Source organism: Helianthus annuus, chromosome 16 (genome assembly GCF_002127325.2).
Source record: "Helianthus annuus cultivar XRQ/B chromosome 16, HanXRQr2.0-SUNRISE, whole genome shotgun sequence".
NCBI lineage: Eukaryota > Viridiplantae > Streptophyta > Magnoliopsida > Asterales > Asteraceae > Helianthus > Helianthus annuus.
In genome coordinates this window covers 180,731,725-180,757,992 of record NC_035448.2, presented here as the reverse complement: position 1 = coordinate 180,757,992, position 26,268 = coordinate 180,731,725, and the positions used below count along the sequence as shown (strand labels likewise).

Sequence of the window (26,268 nt, the reverse complement as noted above, 5' to 3'; positions counted from 1 at the left end):
CCGAATTTTTTTCTATTAGTTTGTGTTAAAAGTTTTAAAATGATAAAAGTTTTTCATGAATGTAATACTTGTATATAATTGCATATTCTAAAAAACACACAATAAAAGCTAAACAATTGTTTTGATTTATATGGACGTTCTCAAGTTGTGTATATCAAATAATTTTGTTTCAACAAGGACATGCGTCACATTCTTATTGGCTGGTCAAAACCCATTAAGCATGCAAATGGTAGCGCTCGACGTATTTGTGCACAATGAGTAACCAACGTGCGTAATTGTGTCGTGCAACATGTTTCCATCTCATTGTGTCAACTCAATCACATGTTACACGGTATAAGCTAGCCTATTTTGTAACCACTTGTGTCCGTGTCCCCTCGTATTTGTCCACGTATTATTTGAGTTCAAAGATGCCACTTGTGATGTTGTTATTGGCTGGATAGGTGTTGAGTCCAAAGATGCCACTTGTGAGGTTGTTACTGGTTGGATAGGTGTATGTAAATAGAAAGTATAGCTTAGTCCAAGTGACCATTTTTATCCTTGCCCTAAACAAAATACATTCATTTTCCTATGATAAAACTAGTGATGAAAAACCATAATTCCTTCGTATTCTTCCAGCAAAACCTTCAGTTCGTAACTTTTGTATGTTAAGATATTTGTATTTTATCTTTATTCTCCACTACAAGTATATCATATGTATCACTAAAAACTTGATATCATATTTAATTGGAAAGTGACTCAACAATCACATGATTACATTCTATATCATGTATATATCACCAAAAGCTATAGTGATCTCACATTTAGTGGGAAAGTGACTCAACAATCACATGATTACATTGTTTCCGTTGTCCTTTCATTCTGTTTCCTTGTTTATCATATGTTTGTTAAAATTATTTCCAAATATTAAGTTTTAGAAGATTACTTAGATTAAATTTTAGGTTACAATTAGCATAAAAGGAAAAACATGAACCAAAGAAATTAACACCAGTCACTTAAACCAGATTGCAAACATATAAATAGTGTGTACAAAGTTGATGAAAAACCATATTCTATAGTTGATGCAACTCATTTCCATTTTCACTATTTTCCCAACAAAGTTGTTAACTCTTTGTAACACAATCATTGTATTTGTATTCATCTCAAACTCATCATACATTCTGAAGAAGAAAAGTCAAAAGGTCAAAAGTCAAACAACTTATAATCAGAATCATACAAATGGATTAGCTCATTAGCCCCACACTACATAATTTACACACCAAAAACTGGACATAAAACCACAAAAAAACCAAATAATAACAACCACAGACCATGCTAACAAAACAATCATAGAAGCCTCAACTACTACTGCTCATGTTATACGCGGTTTTAACAATAACCGACAAATGAATGTTAAGCGCATGACTCTTATCACCAAACAGTCCAATTCTTCCAAAGCTTGCAACACTGCTGTTCATCGTCGAGTTCAACAACACATTCAGAACCTGTTTTTCGCCGTTGGCAATAAAAAAGTGCGATGGGGTCACCTTCATGGAAACCCCATAAGGCGCACTCCAACCCACACTGTAGGACTCGTTCCCGCCGATGTTGGTCACGGTTCGTTGAACGGTCCGAGTCCAGTTCAGGTTCGCAATCGTGATTGAAGGTAGGTTCAGGTCCGCACCATTAACCTTTGTGGGCCCACAATTTGTGCCTGTGTAATTTAGGACCACAGGTTCTGACCCGTTTATGCCACAAAGGAATGACATATAGTCTTCATAGCCTGCAAATACACATAATACGGTTTAGACTTAAATCATTTAATCCTAGCCGTTGGTTTAGATTTAAATATTTTAATCCACACTGTCGATTAGAAAGTTGACGTACCTATATCGAGAATCAGTCCCGGGTCTAATGCTGCGGTAGCATTTACGAAACCACTTCCCATGTCAAAAGGTGTTGCTGGAGACTGGTTTAGATCGGGATTAGCATAAGCCCGTTGGGCCATTATGGGCCCACCACCTTTATCATGTTGAGAAGCAGTTGTTGATAATGCAGATCCAATTGCTGAAGGACTAAAATATGGAAATTTTTGTTTAATTAATGCTGCAAGCCCGGCAATATGTGGAGCTGCCATGCTCGTTCCCGACATCATTGCAAAGTCCTCACCTTAAAAATATCAAAAGAACCTAAACTTAGTGTACGACCATGACCCGTTTACTTCATATTGGATAGATTTAGGTTGTTTTTTATCAATGGGTCAAATGTTAACCTTCACTAAAAAAGAGGTCAAATGGGTCAAACAGGTTGTCGCAGATGTTTACAACCACCAAAATTGCTTTACTTAAAAAGTAGACAATTATTTTAACAATTTAGTTTCTTATAATCTTATTTAATACAATTATTTACTTTAGAGTAAATTCCTATTTAAGTCCCTAAGTTTTGGTGGTTTTAACTACTTGAGTCCAAAATCAAAATTTTTAACTATCTGAGTACCTGGTTTTTCAATCTGTAACTATTTGAGTCCAACTGACTAACAATTGCAACAATATGAGTCCAAATTGACTATCTCGGTTATAATTTTCTCTGTTAATTTTTTATGAAATGACCAAAATACCCTTACCAATAACAATAAAAATGAAATATAATAGTTTATTAAATATTTTGTAAGTAGCTTATGCATTAAAGGGTTGCACCTAGGTGAAAATAACTGAAATACCCTTGTACTTAACTGACTTATTGGATGGAGTTAAAATTTGGACTTAAATAGTTACAGATTGAAAAAACAGGTACTCATTACCCGCCTACCTGGATTTTGTAACCTAAATATTCATTGCCCTACAGCCGAAAAATAAAGTATTACCAAGAAATTCGACTGATTCTGTGCCACCAGAACTCCAAGCAGCCCAGATAAAATTTCCCGGTGCGACTAAATTCGGTTTCAATATTTCAGCATCTTGAAAAGAATTATCTTCTGGATCTGGTCCTCTAGCCGAATAATACATTATCTTTGGTGCACTGTAACTAAAATTTGCTTCTACTCCACCCGCAATGCATGCAAACGCCCCGGATTTGATGATCCTTTTCGAAACCGGATCTCTTTCCAATGACGAATTGTAGTACTCAAGTAAAATCTGCAGATAAATTCATATCACCAGTAAGTATCAAGTGCAATAATATTCATGCCATACATTTAGTTGCCGATTCAAGTCACCAGTAAAAACTTAAAGCTTTTGACCCATTTACATAAATGGATTGATATAAAGGAGTAAAATGTCATTTTCGTCCCCGAGGTTTGGCCGGTTTTGCGACTTTCGTCCAAAAGTTTGTTTTTCCGCATCTGGATCCAAAAGGTTTGAAATCTTGCCATTTTCATCTGGCTCGTTAACTCCCTCCATTTTTCTCTGTTAAGTCAGGGGTATTTGTATTTCCATCTCTTTTATTAACTTAAAGGGCAATCCGGTCTTTTTCAGCAGTATTTGGTCTTTTTACATAAAGTGAAAAAGACTGATCGCCCTTTAAGTTAACAAAAAAGACGGAAATACCCCCCGAATTAACAGAGAAAAATGGATGGAGTTAACAAGCCGTATGAAAACGGCAAGATTTCAAACCTTTTGGATCCAGATTCGGAAAAACAAACCTTTGGACGAAAGTCGCAAAACTGGCGAAACCTCGAGGACGAAAATGGCATTTTACTCGAATTAAAGTTATAGAAACCTTTAAAGAAATTAATTCTATAAAGTTAATAAACACTCTTAAATAATAATACTACTCACCTTTGAATCATTAGCAGACGGAATAATTATGCCAGGCAAACTCATTGGAACAGGATTAAGCTGAAAGCCAATAATAAAAGGATCCATGGTGAACACGATTCCAGCTGCACTCAAATTCTTAGCTGTCTGTACAGCGTTATTTATAGTAGATTGTCCGAGAACAAATTTTATGGAATAGCTACAAATTAAGAGATTCCCTTCAACAATGGTCTGGTTCAAGCTACTAGAATCTTGGCATTCATTCACGTATTCATCGTTTGGTGTTTCTGAATCTTTTAATGCATCGTTTGCAGATACCAAAGTGTAACTGTCGTCGGTTCCCGCTGAGAAAACACAGCGTGTTAGCTTTTTATATGATACAATAAGGCAAGAAAGATTTCACGCACACACACATTGCAAACTCTGTCGTCTCTCGACATGCAAGATCTCCGGTGACTTTAGATTTTAGAGGTATGTTCTCTTTGTTATTCATGTATTAGGCTATTAATCTCTAACACTCAAACGGGGAAAACTAAAAAGGAAACGAGTCTAAAGTTGCCCATTTTTAATGCATAAATCCACCTAAATTATTTCACTCAATAGTTAGATTAATATCAACATAACACAATTTTTTGTAATTATAATTTAGGGTAAAATGTCATTTTCGTCCCTGAGGTTTGGCCAGTTTTGCGATTTTCGTCCTAAGGTTTGTTTTTTTTGCAGCTGGATCCGAAAAGTTTGAAATCTTGCCATTTTCATCTGGATCGTTAACTTTATCCATTTTTCTTCATTAAGTCGGGGGTATTTTCGTCTTTTTTGTCAACTTAAAGGGCAATTCGGTCTTTTGAATACTTGTACATAAAGTGAAAAAGACCGAATTGCCCTTTAAGTTTACAAAAAAAGACGAAAATACCCCAGAGAAAAAATGGATGGAGTTAACGGACCAGATGAAAATGGTAAGATTTCAAACCTTTTGGATCCAGATGCAGAAAAACAAAGACAAAAATCGCAAAACTGACCAAACCTCAGAGGGATGAAAATGGCATTTTACTCGTAATTAAATTTGATAATGCAAAATATGACTTATTAAAACGTTGCAACTTTTGGATCAAGTGTTTTGGGTCAACCCAATCTGGCCTGTTTCTAACAGTTCGAACCGTTATCCCCACCTATAGTATTAGAACCGGAACAAAAATTAAACTGGAAAAGAAATTAAAAAGGGCAGAATAGAAACAATCATTTAATAAATCAACGTACGTGCAAGTCCAACTCCGGTAATGGTGACGTTGCTCCCAAGTAGAATAGAGTTGCTGTACTTGCGATCGTGTGCAGCTGCACCCACCGTAAAGATCCAGGGACTGAAGGAAGAAACGCTCTTAGGTGATGGACCGGTGTTGCCTGCTGCTTGTACCACAAAGATACCGCTTTTAAATGCTGAGAATAATGCCATGTCTATTGGATTAAAAAATGTTGCGATGCCCGGAGGACGTCTGTTTGGAGTTATCGATAAGCTTATGACATCTACTCCATCTTGTGCTGCCTGTAATAATCAAATGAGAAAAGTGAAAAAAAAATGTCAACGTAAGGTTGAGTTGACCAACAAACATTTTGTCCATTCTATAAAAAAATTATTATGAACAATTAGTGTGTGAGCACAGTTGTCGAAACTATTACGATAATAATTATTATTTTATTTTAATAAAACTATCTAGAAGGTTGTATGCGTTAAAAATAGACTCTTGAGCAACTGTCAACCTGTTTGACCCGGGTCACAACGGGTGCAGGTTGAAATGGGTTGGTTTTAGTACGGGTTGAAACACGCTAGTTCCGGTTGAGTTGACCCACAAACATTGTTTTATTCATTATCTAAAACTATTATAAACAATTAATATGTTAATACGATTATAAAATATATATTATTAGAAAAGTAATTTAAATCTTTGTTAGAAAAATATTTAGCTCAAATTTGAGATAAAACACCATCCAAATCGATTCATTGGTTTATAAAAAATCGTAATTGTTAATCATAAGACCTTCCTAATCCGCTATATCCGTTAGAAACTATATATTAATTAACATATACCTTTTCTAATGGAAAGTAAACAATGAAATATTCTAAAGGACATTAATGTCATTTGTGATTCATACCTGATCAATCGCAGCAACCACATCAGCAGCAAAGCCACCGAAGCTTTTGTACAGTGCCTTGTAAACAGCGATGCTGAAAAGTGTACACCCACGGTAATAAATAAGAAATCATACACGCCAAAAAGAAACTAAATAATCCAATATGGTTTTGTTGAGTAACCTCAGGAAAACTATAATTTAATATGTTGTCTTCAACAGGGGAGTGGGAAATTTGAGTTGACTTTTTCATGTAGACTTTGACTTTTGTTATAATTTTAGCAATAAATCAAGATTGTTTGAAATCAAATTTACTCACTGTGCACGAGGGGCCATTCCACTTGCATTACCGAAGTGATGCCCGGCTACTACAACTGGAATACCATGGTTTCCTGCAGCAATAGAAGCTGTGTGCCTGCAATATATATTTTTTTTTAATATTTTAGATTATTACTGAAATTAAAAATGAAAACACACCGCAGAAAATATTGCAGTTTGAACAATATAAACGAAAATTACTCACGTCCCATGGCCATCGCCATCAAACGGTGACGCATAATCTTGAGAAGCATTAAAAATTCCACGTGTAATAGCAGACGCTGCAAAATGGCGGGCCCCAACAAGTTTTCGGTTACAGGACCCAGATGGGAAATCACGGGTGACCTCACAAACACCCGTGAAACGTTTGGGTACCGGATAACTGTTTTCGGAGAGCCTATCAGCAAAGCTTATATGGGTCGGGTCAATACCGGTGTCAACGAACCCGATTACGACCCCTTCGCCAGCTGTCTCGTAACCACCCTCTTGCAGCCATGCCCCTTTAGGTAAACCCAAGAACTGTGGGGTGTGTGTGGTTGCGGTTCTGACGGAGAAATCGGGCACCACATTTGCCACCTCTTTTCGACCCGATAACTTTTGTGCCTTCGCATTTCAAACAACGTCGAAATAAGACAAGTCATTTTCATACAGTCAAGGATATGGATAAATATAATATCTAGAGTAAATTGCATTTTACATCCTTTAACTTTGAGCCAAATTACAGGCGTTGTCCTTTAACTAACGAAATTACACTGGATGTCCTTTATGTTGTTGTTTCTCATCAAGTGGTATCCTTTTGTCCTAACCCTGGTTAATATTTTCTGTTAACTCTTAACACGTGCCACTCATATGAGGGCATAATGGTCATTTTCACTTGATAACTAAAACAAAATTAAATAAAAATAATATATATTAACAACAAAATAAGTGAAAATGACCATTATGCCCTCATATGGGTGGCATGTGTTAATAGTTAACAAAAAAAGTTAACGAAGTTAGGGCAAAAGGACACCGCCTGATGAGAAAGTAACAGTAACAAAAAGGGCATCCAGTGTAATTTCGTTAGTATAAGGACCACGTCTGCAATTTGGCTCAAAGTTTAAGGACGTAAAATGCAATTTACTCTAATATTTATAGAACTCCGGAAAAGTGTATTCTAAAAACCGATCGTCATAAATTTATAATATTTATGACATTGCTATTCTAGCATAATAAATACGATACGATAAACGTCAAACCCTAACTAAAAATAGAGCATATAGAGATTATAATATACCTGTTGAGGAGTAACAAGAACAGCAAATCCATTAATTAAGTAATGGTAACTGTATAGTTTTAGATATTTCTCCCCTTTTAGAACCCGTCTCAGTAGCGAATCGTGAACTCTTGCAATACGGGAACCAAAACGGTGGTGGCCCCTTTTCGTGACGTTACCAAAACTACATTAGAAAAAACAAAAGGAGGAAAGAAACAACATAAGTAAAGGCTGTAAGGTACTATAGCTGGTTCCCTTTTAGAAATGAAATTAAATGCTCAACCACAATCAGAATTAGCTTTAATCCTCATTTAATTACTTTTGACCCCCAAAGTCAAAGTGCATACCAATTCATCACAAGTAAACTTTCATAAACTGGTATAATGACTATCACAACACATTTATTTTGTCATCATACCTGGTGGTCATGTAGGAAGCACCAAAAAGATACAACTTATATATTGCCTACAACTTTTTTTCACTAATTAGGTCCACTTTCAAGTTTCAACCCTAAAATTTGTACAAAAAAACTAGCACAACCTTGCAATTTCCCATTTCATATTCAACTATTTTAAAAAAGAAAAGAAAAAAAGATTAAAAATTAACAACAAAACTAACAAAACCCATGTCAAGTTTGCATAAACCAAGTACTAAAAATCAAAACTTTATAATTGAATGCAATTTCCCAATTCAAATCCAACAACTTTAAAAAAAAAAGATTAAAAATAGCAAGAAAACTAACAAAACCCATATCAAAATTGCATAAACCAAGTACTAAAAATCAAAACTTTATAATTTTAACCTAGGATTTTCATATTTTCATATTTTCAATTTCCCATTTCAAATCCAACAACTTTAAAATTTAAAAAAAAAAGAAATAAAAAGATTAAAAATAGCAACAAAACTAGCAAAACCCATGTCAAATTCGCATAAACCAATCACTAAAAATCAAAACTTTATAATCTAACCTTGGATTTTCAAGTGTATTAGCTCCTCCAGAAGTAGAATCAGGAACCCCAAAAGGATGCACAGTCTTCTTCACATTGGGCCGGTAATTGTGAAAAACAGAAGGCGCTTGTTTAAGAGTAACCATATACACACCAGCAGAAGAAGAAGAAGAATAAGACCCATCATCTGTACTCTCCTGACACTCACACACAACCCCAAACACCACCAACATAACCACCAGCTTCACAACGCCCACCATTGCTGACTGCCTTATCTTTATTTCCCCAATTTGGAACCAGCTTTTTAGCAGCAAAGAAGCCATTTTAGGTGGGTTTGAAAAGTTCTGAGAGGAACCCAGAAGCAGGAGCCCATTGAAGAAGTGAAATGGGGGCAATGGGGGTGAAGAGAGTAGAGAAAGATGCAAGCTTTTTGATGAGAGAGAGTGTGTGAAAGAAAAAGGGTTGCTTGCGGTAGTGTTGGGTGGTGTGCACATGAACGTTTTAATTTGTTTATTTAGCAAAGCAGAAGAAGATAAAATGATTGTGAACGTTTAGCTTTTGACTGTTGTTGGATTTGAAGCCCTACACCGCCTTCTTTCTTCCACTAACTTTCCAAGGTGTAGTACCTAATAGTTTCATATACTTGTGAAAATAGTCGATTTTATATTTGTATTTATATACTTTTGGTTAGGTCAGATATAGAAAAAAGACTTTTGTGTTTATATATATGTCTGTCTGTATGTGTTAATAATAGACTTGAACTAAAGGAATTTGTGTATATAATGGTGGAAGTTCGGTCAGTATTGGTATGGTTTGTTATGATACAGACACTTGTTATAGCTTACGATACAAATAAAGTTTTATTTTAGATAAAACTTTGTTTTCAACGAAATTTATACCAACACTGAGAAAAAAGTTAAACAAAACGATGTATTTAGCTTTATTTCTAAGTTGACGAATGCAAGCTTATGGAGAAAAAAACAAAACAAAACAAATCAAATGAAAAGTAATTAGGGTTAAAGACGTATATTATATATAGTATAAGTGGTGAAATTGAAAATTAAAATTTTAAGGTTGAACCGGCAGGCCATTAGCTAATGTCAAATTGGATTTACGGGTTGGGTTGTACTCAATCTAGTTAAGAAAATTCATGGTTGCAGAACCAGAGATAGTTTGTAGTTAAATAAAACTTTAAAAAAAATATAGATGTAAGTCACATGTTTTTTTAACGAATGGTTGAATTGGAGTGGTGACAAAGTGCACTAGGTGTCGAGTATAATGTGCGGCAAAACATAACCTAATGGACCAGTGTTTTTCCATATGTTACCAGCGGCAAAGTATAGAAAGGGCAGGGAGGGGTGCCTGACCCCCCGAACTTTTTGCTCAGTAGTATTGTATATGTAGTTTTCGTATAGAAATTTTTGGGTATATACGTTTTCGACCCCCCGATTCTATAGAAATTTTTTGGTATATACGTTTTCGACCCCTCCGTTATTCGGGCCGAGCTTCGCCACTATGTTACGTATGCTACAAAAAATCGATCGACCATGTAGTACAATAAAAGGTAATATGATGTGTATGGGAAATGTTTTGAACCATGGACCTCTAATATAAATGCATTAGGTATAACTAGTTGTGCTTAGTTAGTAGTCACTAAATTGTCAAGCATGTGTATGTAATACTTTCTTTCTGAATAAAAGTTTATAGTCGCTGTTAAAGCTTCACTAGAAAAGCTTAATAAGGAAGAGCAATTCGTTAGCTTGTATCTCTCTCCTTCCCTACGTTCATCTCTTCCTTTTTCATTTGACAAAAGTCAACTTCCATTTCCAGTTAGCTCCAGCATAATTTATTTTCCAAGAATGGCCTAAAGAACATGCATGATGGGAACTATAGGGGTGTGAAGGGGCTTGATAACGCCCTCAACACCGTTCCCCTGGGCGTTATAAGGTATGAAGTAGAGATGAGTACGGTACCGAACCGATACTGATCCCGAAAATCCCGATCCCGATATTCATGAAAACTTGATACCGAATACCGTACCGATATACCGATACGGTACCGGTATGGTATCGGTATCGGTACCGGTTTTTCGGTATGATACCGGTTGATACTAAATTCTTAAATTGATTAGTCATATACACTTTCTCTTGAGCAGGCTGCATGCGTAAACATTGACATTAAAGTGAATGGATCTGGTTGTTTAAGCCATCATATACTAATATTTTGTTTCAAGCATGTTAATAGTTTAATAAACTCGTATATTGTCTTCCTGCCTTCTCAGTTAGAAATTAGAATCACCTAAATCATCTGCAAGGAAAAGCTATTCTGCTGCAGATCCATTCACTTTAATGTGTGTATACTAGAATGAACTGAATAAAGTTTACTGATAGAAATATCTATCAGTACATGAATTATGGGTGGGAAATTCCTAGGTAGTGGGAAATCGGTATTACCGAAAAATACCGGTACCAATCCCGAAAATCTCGATCCCGAAAAAATGGTAAAACGTAATGCCGATACCGATACCGAATACAACCGGTATGGTATCGGTACGGTATCGGTATCTGGTACCACATGCTCATCCCTAGTATGAAGAGGAGTGACGTTTCTAGTATAATGTCAAATGAGGAGAAAAAAATGGAAGGTAACGAGTGAAAGGGCATTAAGAGGTGTTAACCATTACACATTTTTAAAGGCGCGTTATAATGCAGATGTGATGAAAAATGCCCCTTGCATTAACCATTACAGATGGTTAGGGTTCTCCTTCAACTAACGCTTGACTTAGGCCATACGTAATGGGGCTTTATAAGGGTGTGAAAGGTCAATTAACCGGTCCTGAGATACTACAAGAGACGACTGACAAAATCCTCCATTTGAGATAAGACAGATCTTTTTTAGGCATTAAATAGGCCGAGAGAAAAGTATCATTTTTACATAGTGGGGCGATTGGGAGTGAGGATTCGTAATGCCCTTACACCATCCCCATGGACATTATAGGGGCATGAAGATGGAGGACGTTTCTAGAATAATGCCCAATAAAGAGGAAAAACAAGGAAACTAATAAATGAAAGGACATTATGAAATCTTAACCATTACATGAAGCATTATACTGGTGATGTGACAAAAAATGCCCCTTAAAGGGCATTAACCATTATCCATGATCTTAACAATAGAATCCATAAATTCTTAAAAAAATCAACTTACTCAATTACTTCCTAATATAGTATTAATAATTACACTGAAAAAAAAATTTGGACGGTACAACAGAGCATGAATTTTCAACAAATTACTAGCATATATTACAACATTTGAGATAGATGAAATATATACAATATCTCTTAAAACTATAGTGTAGCAAGTAGAATGAAGAAGTTAATACTAATCTCACACCAACAACCCATTCGATGATAGTCAATAAGTGTACCTCGCCTCTCAATAGGGTGATAGCTAATGGCGAAGGTTGACCTGAATGACGGGGGGTCGAAAACGTATATATCAAAAAAATTCTATATCACCGGGGGGTCGAAAACGTATACACCCAAAAATTTCTATACGAAAACTACATATATAACACTACTGAGCGAAAAGTTCGGGGGGTCGGACGCCCCTCCCCGCCCCTTCTATACTTCGCCACTGGTGATAGCCTATAAAGTCAGACATCATCAATCACACGAGTAGTCAGCCATACATTACGAACTAACCACGAGCAACCATTGATCTTGTGATTTGAAAGACATTATATACTCATTTGATGATTCCATACAATACATGTTTAAATGAATGTATTTAAGTGATACTCATATTTTTAACTTCATCACAAATTAAAAAAATGTCGTCTTCAGTGATACACGACTTATGTTCCATTATTTAAAGGATTAGTTACTTAAATCAATCTACAAATAGGTTTGTTAGTGCAAAATATTGTGTTCTCATTCTCGAATCTGATTCACGAAGAAAATGTCATGTATTTAGTGAATTTTTATAAGCTAGCGAGCGCCGAATGAATGTTTAATGATATTATGATAACTTAAAGTTGATACGCTATATGTCAAGTATCATCAAGCTTAAGTCAATATTAATGGAAATATAGACCGATACAAGAGTATGAAGTCACATATCTCATGACCATATAATTGTTTTTTCTAACATAACTATGAAGGTATATGCAAAAGTATTTTTTTATGATTTCATATTTATGTATGGGTATTCATCAATTCTTAATTAAACTTCGTAGTTAAAATGCTGTCAATAAATAATGAAAAAGAAGTATTAAGCATGCATGAGGGTAATTAATTCACACTTTTAGCACAAAAAGAATCAAACTTTACCTTTTTGGCATGATTGAAGAAACACTAAGATTGTTCCCCTCTTTTATGTTTGTGTGCTTTACCAAAATTTTTCGGAAAAAAATCTCGGTTTATTTTATTATTTATTTTCATCCATTTTAGACTAAAGACTTACTTTTTTTAACGGTGAGAACCCGTTACCAAAAAACTCACGAGGCACACAAATACCAGGGGATCATTTTGCATCCATGCTAGACCAGCACATGGGTCGTAATCTGTTTTAACTTCAACAACCTGTAACATATACATTAAGGTTTCAAGATTTGAATATGACAACATAACGATTCATAATGACCGTGTTCAGTTATGATACAAAAAAGTCTTCTTATACGATGTAAGCGTCATTGGGTTAGAGGGACACATTCAAGCTCGATTTGCAGCACACCCTTTTCGACATTTTTAAGTTTAAGAGCGATTTCTTGTTTCACAATTCCTTTTGAGATTGTAATGAAACCATCTTTGCTTTCTGCCCATTTTCCTTGTTGCAATGTTGACTCGTCAACTTGAGAATTCTCGGATGCTTTGGCAGCAGAAACCAACGGCTGGATATCGATCTCAGCATCGCCCATAAAATCATCGGCTTTGAATGTATCCCTATCGTAAACAATCTGCAACATGATATATTATAATCAATACAAAAGTAGTTATTTTATATCAAAATTATTTAATATGAAAATGTAGAATAATTTCGACTTACCACTTTCAAAGGAGGAATGTTGTTAGGAATTGATAACATTAGTTTTTCATTCCATACAGGATTAAGGTTGCTCTTTATAACCCGTGTCTTCACCGACTGCATCAAATGTTACGATTGATTTCATTACTTTTAACTACCTATGAACCTTAGTTATATTATTACCGAAACATCTGTCTAATTTGAGGCTTACTTGGTTTCCTAATGAGAGGATAACATAAGGATCACTTGTCATCATATCTCGGACAGCTAGGTTGGTGCCTTTGACCACGTTGACCTTGATCAGACCAATAAATTCAACCATACCTGCCTATACACAAGATATAAGACGTACACATTAATTATGTTTTGAATAGAACAGGTTGATTTTGCAGTTTTGACTCATCTAATCATCAATGAGTCCATCTGGGGTCTATTTAATCTCGAACGGGTCAAATTTAGTTAAAAAAGGAACAAGTCAAATGTGTCAAATTTAGTCAAAATGATATTGTTTTAAGAGGCAGAATAACTACATTATTTATTTTAGGAATTATGGATTTTAATAATCCAACTATTAGCAATTTTCCAGAAAATCGTAGTGGTGGTGGTATTATTTTGCGATTTTCCAGAAAGATTGGGGGTTTTGAGGGTGGCTGATGGTGGTGGGTGGTGGTGATGGCCGATGGCCGCGGCGGTGGTGGTGAGAGTGCCACATAAGCAGCCACCTCATCAAATAACAAAGGTTTGTGCCCTGTCAGCATCCACGTCACCAAAAAATTAACTGGGTTAGACTTGAGGTAGAAACGGCTCATTGAGAGAAAAATATGTTAGAAGGTGGGACCATTCATAGATATTTCTGTAGCTGGGACTGTTGCCGGCCAATTGCTAATAGTTGAGATTATTAAAAAATTCATTATTCCTTTATTGTATAACAAAACTTAAACAAATGAGCGAAAAAGTGTTTGCGGGTCACCCATTGTTTTTACAAGACAAAGGCACACAAAAATTACCATTGAACTACTTTTTTTAGTAGTCTTAACTTCAGCATCTTTTTTCTTCCAGCTGTTACGAAATGCTTGACCAATACTATGCGCACGAACATTATTCGCGTTCTTTTTGTCCATAATCGCACCAACGAAATTTGTTGAAGCACACTGCATAGCTGAACAAGGCCCAAGAGACATTTCTTTACTGGAGTCCACAAATTCTTGCATCTCATATTTTCTCCTGTACGTTGTGCATTAATCGATTTACTAATTACTAGTTAGTAAATACTTAAGTTATGATAAATCAAACAAGATTAATTTACCTGATAAAATCAAGCCGTTCCTCTATAGAAGAATCTGGCTTCGGTTTTTTACATTTTTCAGGAATTATGGCTTCAAATTTTGAATTAACCATTGCATTCCCACCACAATTTATTACGGTATTCACTTCTGCGTGTGTCCATTCATCTAAATTGACCGATAACACCTGTACGCAAATACTTTTATCCAATTAACACACAAACTGACTAGAGTTCATTTTAGGATTATTTTCTTCACTTTCAAATATAATATATATAAACTGTACTTTTGATATATGAACACCGAGGCTTCTATGTGCTCCAGAACATTGGATGCAGATAAACGCTCCAAAGCTAACAGATCTGGTCACCCAAACAAAATGTAATTTCGGTTGCTATATATTATATGACCGATGAAGCCAAAAATTACATGCGTGGAGTAACATAAATGAATAAATGAGAAATTAATATAATCGTGTCATATCATCGTATGTGACGCCAATATGGAATATGGAGCTTAACACTTACACCCATTTTGGATCTGGAGTTCCACAATCCGCACATACCATATTACTCGATTCAGAGATAAATCCCGCCAGCTTTTCTTGGGGGCCTAATAAGTGAAAAGAATCATATTACATCAGAAACAACCAACTAGTTAACCATAATCCGATCACTATAACTTATATTGTAAACCGCAAGGTCCGCAAGACATGTCATTCACAGTAAAAAACATGTTATTTTGTCGCAACAAATGAGAAGACGGTTAGGCTAGACGGTATGGAACCGTCCTCAGCCCGTCCTCCATCCGTCGCCGGCGTCATCCCATCCCGCCCCCCTTCGTCTTCATCTCGTCCCCGTCTTCTCCGTCGACATACCGACGTCCAGGACGATCCATCTTTGTCTTTGTTTGTTTGTTTGTTTGTTGAAGTAAAAAGAAGGAATTTGCAGACTTTTAGAGAGAGAAAGACGGAGAGCGGCGGAGTTGCAGAAAAGAAGATGGAAGAAGGTGGAGGTCTTTTTGGCTTCTAGCTACTTTTCTGTTTTTTTTAATAATATTATTAAAAGTGGTGGGTAGGGTAATATTGAAAATGGTCAACAGTCAGCAAATGGTAGCATATAATTGGTGGCATATTTTTTTGGAGAATTTTGGATATTGGATATTCAAAATTATCAAACTATGATTGCTTTTAGATATAAAAAAGATTTTTAATAGGGTGTCAATTATTTATGTGATTTAGATTCTTAAATAATTAAAAGATTAAAAAAAGTAGAACATTAAAAAAAACATAAAAATTGTGGGAGGACTATGACTAGGACCATCCTCCAATGCCCTCTAGTTTTGGAGGATGGACCATCTTTAAGAGGACTATGACATGGCGCCTACGTGGCGGATCATCCTCCAAAGATGGACTATCACCATACCCACTAGCCTTATATGCGAATCATAATATATGGTGCACAATAGTTGCCAATGAGTTTTGAAGAATGGGATTAAACATACTGTAAGGTCGAGTAATTTGTCCAGATAAGCGCCTCCATTTTTCTCTATTTTCTAAACATAAGAGGTCATAGAGGGACGTGTAAGATTAAATATTTTATTTATATATTTAATCTAGTAGCCATCATTATCATTTATATAATATGGATCAAAATATATTAAAACCTATAATAAATTAGTTGGTAATTGTTGATGGGCCAGATTACCCTAATTAACTAATTGGGTTTCCCCTTGGGTGTATATAAGGAGATTACTAGAGAGGGATTAGGGTTAGACATTCATAACATCACACTCAATATCGCCCCTCCTCTCTCTCCATTACTACGAGTTCTTCAACCCTAAAGAACTCGGTACAACCATCAAGAAGATACATCCTAAAGGGGAACCAGACCAATCTGACGAACATGACGTCTACTTCCCTCTCTGGTGTGGTGACTGCTAATCAGGTACACACCTCTTATTTTATCGTTTATGATTGAATCTACATCATTAGGGTTTATGTTTTACCCATGATCTTATGATATAATCAACATGTGGTATCAGAGCAATGTTGATTACATCAATTCAATCAAGAAACTCAATGTTTTAGGATTTAAAATGTTAAGATTGATTTTCTTCTCCTGTTTTACGTTTTTTTATGATCTTCAATTAATTTGAAAATTAAAATCAATCAAAATTATACATGTAATGATGGTGGTCGAATTGCTTGTGTAATCAGTGGTTCACGTTATCTATTTCACCACATATTCCATTATACTTTATTTTACTTTTGATTTGAAATCATTATTCCTAATCAGTGAATTGTTTATGAGATTTCATCTCATGAAATCATTATTTAAAGTTAAATGGATATTGGTTTCATTAATTGAAAGCTTCGTAATTTTATTACGAATTGTTTAAATTAGTCATATGAATGGCTTTGATAATATTACATAACTTTGTGATAAAATTAAGTTAGATTATAATTCTTAAAATTGTGTAACTTTATCTCCAAGTTTCGAATAAATATAATTTTAATTATAATCGAATAATTAACTTGGATAGATACACATAAGATATTTTGAAATTATAATCAAATCCATTAAAATTAGTTGATTCAACCTTATCACAAAACAGCTGTTAACGAGGTTGCTACTCGCAACCATGAGGTTGCTACTCGCAACCATGAGGTTGCTACTCGAAACCATGAGGTTGCGACTCGCAACCATAACGTGATTGATCGAAACCATGAGGTTGCGACTCGCAACCATAACGTGATTAGTCGAGACTAAGGTTGCGACTCGAAACCATAACAGCATAACTCGAGACTAAGGTTGCGACTCGAAACCATAACAGCATAACTCAAGACTAAGGTTGCGACTCGAAACCATAACAGCACGACTCGAGACCATGACTCGAAATCTCAAAACTTAGGCTGTTTAATGTGAACTAAGACTTAGCTAATTAATAATTGGTTTTGTAAATACTTAGTTAATTAATAAGGATCAAATAATCTTTTACAAAACCAAAATGGCTTAACTTGAATGAGCTTCTGATGTATCACTTCTGGCCAAAGCTGATTTGATGCATCTATTTATTGTTCAAGTATTATAAAAGCTATGTTAAGCATGCATTACAAACGTGAAATGTCTTAATTCTGGCCAAAGCTGATTTAATTCATTTATGTTTAGCATGCTTGACAAGTGCATAACTAAAGTGATTGTCTCATTTCTGGCCAAAGCTGATTTGTCACGATTACTTTGCACACATACTTAAATGATTACACTTCTGGCCAAAGCTGATTTGTCTTTGTTTAAGTAGGACTTTACTAAGTCTATTATTTTGATGTTAGTAATAGACATATCACAATCTCTTCATATAATGATCCTTATATCAATGATCCTTACATAATTTTATGATCTTTTCGTCTGCTTTATTTTAAGTACCCATAATTTTACTCACTATAATTTACTTCTACCTATATCTCATCCACTCTAATTCCTAAACCCAAAATGTTTGCTTTATTTAAAGTTTCTATTGGAATTAGCTCTTAAATTAAATCCTTGATTATTTCTTAAGACACGATAATCCTATTGCTCTCTTCTGATAAAGATTATAAAGAAGAAAATTAGAGCATGATGATCAGGACAAATCGAACATGATGTCTCTTATAATAATCAAGAACTCTCTAACATAATGCTATCACTAAAGTTATTCCAGATTAAGATTTCCCTAAGGCTAATCTCTTATATATGGAATAATCACTAGAACTCCTAAGATGCATGCCTTCTTTTAAAATTCTAAACTATAAAGTTAAGTGGTATATGTGAATACATAATAATGTACGATACCATGACCCATAAAGTTAAGGGCTTACGCATGGAAATAAGTACATTTTTCCAGTACATTACATACTAAGATTTTCACTTGTACAATTTGATGCCTTATAAATCAACTATAACACTCAAAAGTACCAAAGTATAATGAGTGTGTTGATAAGCAACATATGTACAAATAAATAAATGTTTAAAGCTGGAAAATAAGTTGTTACTCACCTTACAACCACTTAATTTAAAAGAGGATTGTTTTAAGGTCTATAGACAAATTACAAGTAAAAATTCCAACTTTTAGTTTCTTCAAAGGAAAATCTCACTGCATAATTATGTCATTAGACTAAACATAAGCAACGAGACTATCCATTATTCTAAAGAACAGTTGGATGAATTAATTAGGTAGTCACTTCCTATGATATCTAAGTCTGCTAATTTTAATATTCCTATTAACACATGATTAGTTGACTCTAGTTCCACACGTTTCTTTACCAGAACTCGACAAATAACTAACATGAGAGTTAGTGACAAAATTAAATGTTAAGACTATAAGAACCATAATGAGCAGTCTTCTAACAACGCTTTTCGATACCTTATATATTATGAGTATTAATCAGAATATAGTATCATAATTAAGCAATGTTATGAAGGTTGTGAGGTTTGCATAGTCAACATAAAGTCACACTTATCTTAAACTCTCATCTTATTTGTTCTAAATACCTGGATTGAAACATTATTAAGATAAAACTAGATGATACCTTACACTTTCACAACTTTTGTCATCATGCAAATGAAAAATTTGACAGAAGGAAAATGAGACTTACAAATTTCATCCATTATAACCAAAATTCATGAGAAATCATGACATGGTTAATGAGGATGATTTCTTATCTAATCTCATTCTAAGTGTTTTTTTAAATCATGACGTTATAGCCCTAAATATCACTTGGCTCAAGGAATAAGTATGGGTCCATCATAAGTCATTCATTGACATTCGTGGAACTTATTCCAAATGGAACATTAAGACATAATTCATTTATCATTTAAAGACTATCTACTTGTATCTAAATTTGTCGTATATGGCCCACAGTTTTTAAAAGAAATCTATTCATATATGTACTTAATAAGATTTCTATTAAATATGTCCCTAAAGTTTCTCATGATATCTGGACATTAAAGGAATCAAATAAAGTCTAACGTATATGTGATAGGTTCCCACGTCACGTAGCTTATTGAAACTTCTCTTGTAGCATTCTAGAGATATTAAAGATCAGTGGGAGCATTAAGTGTCTTAATAATAACTTGCAATAGTTGCAAGAGGTGGGGAGTGAAAACTTTATATTACTTCAATTTACACACCTCTTGTACAAGACACTGCTCCATCTTGACACTGTTCTATCAAAATTTATCTCCTTAAAATCTAAAGCTACCTTTACAAAAGTTTCATTGTTACTTAATTGTGGGCACACTTAGATATCTTATCTAACCTAACATAATCCTCAACAAGAGAAACTACAATGACTAACGTCATTAATATGTTCATTAATATGTTTTCTCTATTAGAATTTGTTTGGTCGTTAAATATTGACCCTAAGCATGCTGAGTTCCTAAAGTTTTCTAAGGTCAGTGGGAGCAGTCAAAGTCCTTATAATGACTTGCAAGGAATACAAGAGGCGGGGGGAAGAGTGTCATTAAATTTCACTCCAAATTTAACTCCGATTACACCTCTTGTACACCATACTGCACCAACTCTTACAAACTTAGAATCCTGAAAATGATAGAAACCTAATCAAGAGCTAATTCATAAAACTGAAACTTCTAACAAACCCAATAATCAACTCAGGAGGTCATCTAGGTTTAAAAACCTACTAACTTTGATGATTACATAACCTCCCTAACTGAAGTTGAAATGGATTTTGGAAAAGGTTACTGATCCTATCTCTTCAAATTAAGCCATTAGTGTCAATCAACCATCTGAATGGAATAAAGCAGTTTTCTAGTAAAATTGATTTTATGTGTTCGTGTAACGTTTGGGATTTGATTGAATTATTTAAGAGTGTTCATAACTAAACCAAATCCTAATATATAAACGTTAAGACACTAAGAAGCATGATTGATTGTCAAAGGTTATACTTAGGAAGAGATAAATTATCAAAGATTTCTTTGAGGATCATCACTGTTCTAGTAGCTTATAATAGTTTAAAGCTACATTAGATGAACATTAAAAGAATTTTCCCTAACAATGGCTGACACATTTACATGTTCATTAGATAACAACCTAAAGTTTCAAACTGAAGGTTAAAGAACGCTTCATTGTAAGCCAATAATATCCATGTATGGGTTAATGCAAACATCATAATGTGATGAAATCTTAACGTAATTATTTTCATCAAGAATCAAGTGGATTAATGAACCTACCTCAAAATGAGTGGGAGCAACTAAATTAAACTTGTCTATATAGATGATATTCTTTTGACAGGTATATGTTACATAAGTCAAAGCATTGTTAACACAAACTTTGATATAATAGATCTCAGAGATATCTCTTACATAATAGATATCATAACATGTTGAGATAGACCAAATGGGACATTACTTCCGTTCCATAAGTTTAACATTAAATTGGTCCTTACATATGTAACAAACAATACTGCTCTCCTTTAGAGGATAATAGGATAAATGAGATTATTTCTTACGCTTCACTAATTAGAAGCCTTACGTAAGTTTAAGTCTATACTCGTTTAGATATTACTCATATTGCAACACACTAGATATGTCTAGATTAATGTGAAGCATTTAATTGAGTATTACAATATCTTTAAAAGAAACGAGAGACTATAATTTAAAGAAGAAGTGAGAATTAAAACCGGTTTATTACTCTAACTTTGTAATATTCAAAGATGACAAAATGTAATTTCGGGTATATATCTTTATGTCAGCAGACAAAACCTATCTTATGGAGGAGTCATAATAAACTGATAATAACAACCTAAGATATGACGATATAATATATTGTTGATCACAAAGCAATAGTCACTAAAGTTGTTGAAAATTTATCAGTGGACTCATAACTTTATTAACTCCATATAATTAATATATTGAAGACTTATTGTGATAAAGTCAGCTACCATGTCTCCTTGAACAGTAACAGTTCGAGAGGTGCTGCATTAACTTTCGATACACAATTAATTATTCGTTTATGAACGAATTGAGGAAACTAAATCTTTGTATCGAATGCATTCATGATATGCTTAAGGATCCTATAACTAAAAGTCTATCACCCATAACTATTATGTAAGCGCTTATAATAATCACGGGTTTATTGATGACTATGTACAACTGCATATCGTACTATGAATGATTAACTTTTAATATTCCTCATCAGTTTGATTTTGTATGTCTCTTACATATGTTCTGCCGGTGTAATGACATATAGACAACTATAAATACAAATCAAACGCTAAAGGGCTTGTTTGTATTTTGATCATAACTGTTAGGTTTTAAATTAAGGCTATAGTATGACTAATGGGGGTCCTGAGTCGCATAATGATTCAACGGCTGTATTTCTCTGCTATAGTACTTGTTTAAGGCTAAAATGAGTATTAACTTCTGATCAGACTAATCTAATACTCATGATAAATGATTATTCGGCTAAGTGGGAGAATGTAAGATTAAATATTTTATTTATATATTTAATCTAGTAGCCATCATTATCATTTATATAATATGGATCAAAATATATTAAAACCTATAATAAATTAGTTGGTAATTGTTGATGGGCCAGATTACCCTAATTAACTAATTGGGTTTCCCCTTGGGTGTATATAAGGAGATTACTAGAGAGGGATTAGGGTTAGACATTCATAACATCACACTCAATATCGCCCCTCCTCTCTCTCCATTACTACGAGTTCTTCAACCCTAAAGAACTCGGTACAACCATCAAGAAGATACATCCTAAAGGGGAACCAGACCAATCTGACGAACATGACGTCTACTTCCCTCTCTGGTGTGGTGACTGCTAATCAGGTACACACCTCTTATTTTATCGTTTATGATTGAATCTACATCATTAGGGTTTATGTTTTACCCATGATCTTATGATATAATCAACAGGACGATCCTGAGATGATAGTTATACCGTTTAGCATTACATCAAGGTGAATAAGTATGATCAGGAATTAAGGAGTGTACAGATAATCATACACATTTGCACGTAATTCTGAGTTAGTTAACTTTTTACAACATCATATTTGGTTTTTGTTGCTAACTAACTAACCTTAATTCTTGTGAAATAAACAAAGGGAACACAATAAATTTCAAGAATAAGCAACTTTAAATGATAACGGAAATGTAAGTGCAAAAGAAAACAATCATACTTGTTTGACGGCTTTCCAGGTTTTCTCCAAGTTGAGAGTTTTTCCCCTTGGTGTTCGCTATGAAAAGCCATAATTTACAATGGTCAAAACTTATTCTAACTGTTAAAAACGACAAAATCTACAACAATAAAAAAGCACGACTTCTATGGAATTTGGACCATAGCATAATTTAAAAACAGTGACCTTAGAAACATCAATTTCATAAAGGAAGCATATCATGGCCCCAAACATAAACAACAATCAGCGAATAAATAAATAGATAATACGGAGAATTTGATCATTACCTGATACATTTTCGGAATCCCTTTTCTTCTCTGTCGTAGCCATTTGTGCCTCTGAAATTGAAATGCAGCCACAATTAATAAATATCTATGCATCTGCATTATCGTCCACCTTATTAATCATGCTTCAAGGTAAAAGTTCTTATCCAAATGAAAGTATTAAAATCATTTTGGAGTTAGAGCCCAAAAATCTCATTATTAACTTTTTGAAACATCATATTTGGTTTATTGTTGCTAACTTTTTTTTTGAACGTTGACTTTCTTTTTGAGTGACCCAACGTCACACCGCCTAAACGGCAAGAAGGAGCAACTTTACAAAAAGATGAAAAAGTAAGTGCAAAAGAAAACAATCATACTCGTTGAGTTTTGGCAGCTTTCCCTGTTGTCTCCAGGTTGAGAGTTTTTCCCCTTCGTGTTTGCTACGAAAAGCCACAATTCAAAATGGTCAAAACTTATTCCGACTCTTAAAAACGCCACATTTCACATAAATAACAAAGTACAACTTCTTTGGAATTTGGAACATAGGGTTTTTTGAAATCACTTAATTTGAAAAATACATTTCATAAAAGACGCATATTACGGCCCCAAACATGATATAAACAACAATCAGCATATAAATTTATAGATAACACGGTGGACTCGATCATTACTTGATGCATTTTCGGAATCCTTTTTCTTCTCCGTCGTAGACACTTGTGCCTCTGAAATCCAAATGCAACAAGTTGATTAATAAACTACCTATGCATATGCATTTCATCCGCATTGTTCATCATGATATCCAAAAGTTTGCAACATCAGTGACATCGATAAGTATTTTTCTTTATTTTCTAAACATAAGAGGTCATAAAAGGAAGATCCTGAGTTGATAGTTATACCATTTAGCATTACATCAAGGTGACATGGTATAGCTAGTAATTAAGGAGTGCCACATATAATTCTACTATTAATACATATTTTGCCTGAATTAGTTCCATTCTTTGTTTTCTTTTAAATACAGTCTATAATTTACTTTGGGAAATCAAATGATGTGTAATTAACAAGTAAAGTTTAAATGTGTTGCGGTAAAAGTTCTTATCTAGATAAAAATTTTAAAACCATTTTGGAGTTACAACCCAAAAATCTCATTTTAACTTTTTGAAACATCATATTCGGTTTTTTGTTGCTAACTAACCTTAGTTCTTGTGATATCACCAAACGGAACACGATAATATGAAGATAAAACGACTTTTGTGAGTGCAAAAGAAAACAATCATACTTGTTAGATTTTGGCAGCTTTCCTTGTTGTCTCCAAGTTGAGAGTTTGCCCCCTTTGTGTTTGCTATGAAAAGCCATAATTCAAAATGATCAAAACTTATTCCGACCGTTAAAAACGCCACCATTCACATCAATGACAAAGCACCACTTCTTTCGAATTTGGGTCAATGCATATTTTGATAGCATTGAACTTAAAACATCAATTTCAAATAAGAAGCATATCATGGCTCCAAACATTTTATAAAATAAAATCAACAATTAAATAAATAAAATAACACAAAGGACTCATGATCATTACCTGATACATTTTCGGAATCCTTTTTCTTCTCAGTCGTAGACATTTGTGCTTCTGAAATCGAAATGCAGCCACAAATTAATAAACTATCTATGCGTCTTATTAATCACGCTTCAAGATAAAAGTTATTATCAAGATGAAATTATTAAAATCATTTTCGAGTTACATCCCATAAATCTCATTAACAACTTTTTTATGCATTAATTTGGTTTTCTGTTGCTAACTAACTTTAATTCTTGTGAGATCACCAAAAGGAACACGATAATTTGCAAGAATGAGCAACTTTACATACAAACACGAAAAAGTAAGTTCAAAGAAAAAAAAATCATACTCGTTAAATTTTGACCGCTTTCCTTGTTGTCTCCAAGTTGAGAGCTTTTCCCCTTCGTGTTTGCTATGAAAAGTTATAATTCAAAATGGTCAAAACTTATTCTCACTGTTATACACGCCACAATCCACATCATTTAACTTCTTTAATAATTTGGATCATAGCGTATTTTGAAAGCATTGAGCTCACAATAATGAAAATGCAAGTGCAAAAGAAAACAATCATACTTGTTACATTTTGGCAGTTGTCCCTATTGTCTCCCGGTTGAGAGTTTTTCCCCTTCGTGTTCGCTACGTAAAGCCACAATTCAAAATGCTCAAAACTTATTCTAACCGTTAAAAACGCTCAACAACAAAACACAACTTTTTAAAAATTTGCACATTTTGAAAGCATTAGACTTACAAACATCATTTCAATATTTCATACAAGAAGCATAATATCATAACCTCAAACATTATACAAACAACCTGAGACATTATCGGAATCCTTTTTCTTCTCGGTCGTAGACATTTGCGCCTCTAAAATCCAAATGCAGCCACAAATCATCAAACTATCTACACATCTGCATTTCATCCGCTTATCAATCATAATATACACAACTTTACCGGCATCAATAGCATTAACAATAATCATTTTCTAACCATAACCATAATAACAAACACAACAACATAGAAAACACGATTATTACCTGAAACATGATCGAAATCCGATTTCTTATGCATCTGCAATAGAATTGACGCAATGAATCATCAAGCTTTGCATGCATTCAATCGCCACTCGATCGCGATCTTTATACAATATTCAAAATTGAAGTTTTTTTTTTGTTTTTCATATTCTCATTGTGCGTATCGTTGTGAACGGATTTCAATCAAACAACATGAACGATATAACTGATGGAGTAATTTACATGTTTGCCCCCTTATCTTTTCCTAAATTGATATTTTGGTATACTAGAAATAAGTTTTGCTGTTTTAGTGTCTCTTTTAGTTTGTTTTACATTATTGGTCCCTATCTCAGTGTCTCGAATAAGGTTGATGACTTTTGGTTACAGTAGTTGACCAACTAAAGTAATTTTTTAATTTTCTGAAACCAAGTTAGTTTAATTCGGTTACCAATTTGGTTAACGAATTAATTTAATAAATTCAACCCAATTAGATTTTAGATCAAATGAAAAAGTTATGCCTACTAATATAAACAATATTAAAGGTTAGTTTAACAAAGGTCGATTGATTCAGTTAGTTT

General features: G+C 34.1%; 2 protein-coding genes across 6 annotated transcripts; both read right to left on the bottom strand.

Annotated features, from left to right (window-relative positions):
* Positions 1-1,107: 1,107 nt before the first annotated feature.
* Positions 1,108-8,920, bottom strand: LOC110918267 (subtilisin-like protease SBT2.2). The gene is made up of 10 exons (XM_022162610.2): positions 8,397-8,920; positions 7,450-7,612; positions 6,379-6,776; positions 6,175-6,270; positions 5,880-5,952; positions 4,989-5,271; positions 3,753-4,075; positions 2,840-3,110; positions 1,864-2,145; positions 1,108-1,759 (listed from the first exon to the last, which is right to left on the bottom strand). Exons 1-10 carry the CDS (start codon positions 8,867-8,869, stop codon positions 1,335-1,337), a joined length of 2,787 nt encoding a protein of 928 aa, XP_022018302.1. The 5' UTR covers positions 8,870-8,920; the 3' UTR covers positions 1,108-1,334.
* Positions 8,921-12,925: 4,005 nt separating this feature from the next.
* Positions 12,926-25,861, bottom strand: LOC110918269 (probable ADP-ribosylation factor GTPase-activating protein AGD11). Of its 5 annotated transcripts, none has more exons than XM_035984935.1 (17): positions 25,715-25,861; positions 25,491-25,588; positions 25,254-25,316; positions 25,030-25,092; positions 24,702-24,752; positions 24,405-24,467; positions 23,800-23,850; positions 23,506-23,568; positions 23,153-23,203; positions 22,869-22,925; positions 15,208-15,292; positions 14,967-15,042; positions 14,704-14,867; positions 14,405-14,621; positions 13,609-13,725; positions 13,419-13,514; positions 12,926-13,329 (listed from the first exon to the last, which is right to left on the bottom strand). In XM_035984935.1, exons 2-17 carry the CDS (start codon positions 25,570-25,572, stop codon positions 13,063-13,065), a joined length of 1,566 nt encoding a protein of 521 aa, XP_035840828.1. In that variant the 5' UTR covers positions 25,573-25,588; positions 25,715-25,861; the 3' UTR covers positions 12,926-13,062. The 5 variants fall into 5 exon arrangements, with proteins under 5 accessions (XP_035840828.1, XP_022018303.1, XP_035840829.1 ...); XM_022162611.2 differs by having other exon boundaries at positions 25,494-25,588; XM_035984936.1 differs by lacking the exons at positions 23,153-23,203; positions 23,506-23,568; positions 23,800-23,850; positions 24,405-24,467.
* Positions 25,862-26,268: the final 407 nt, after the last annotated feature.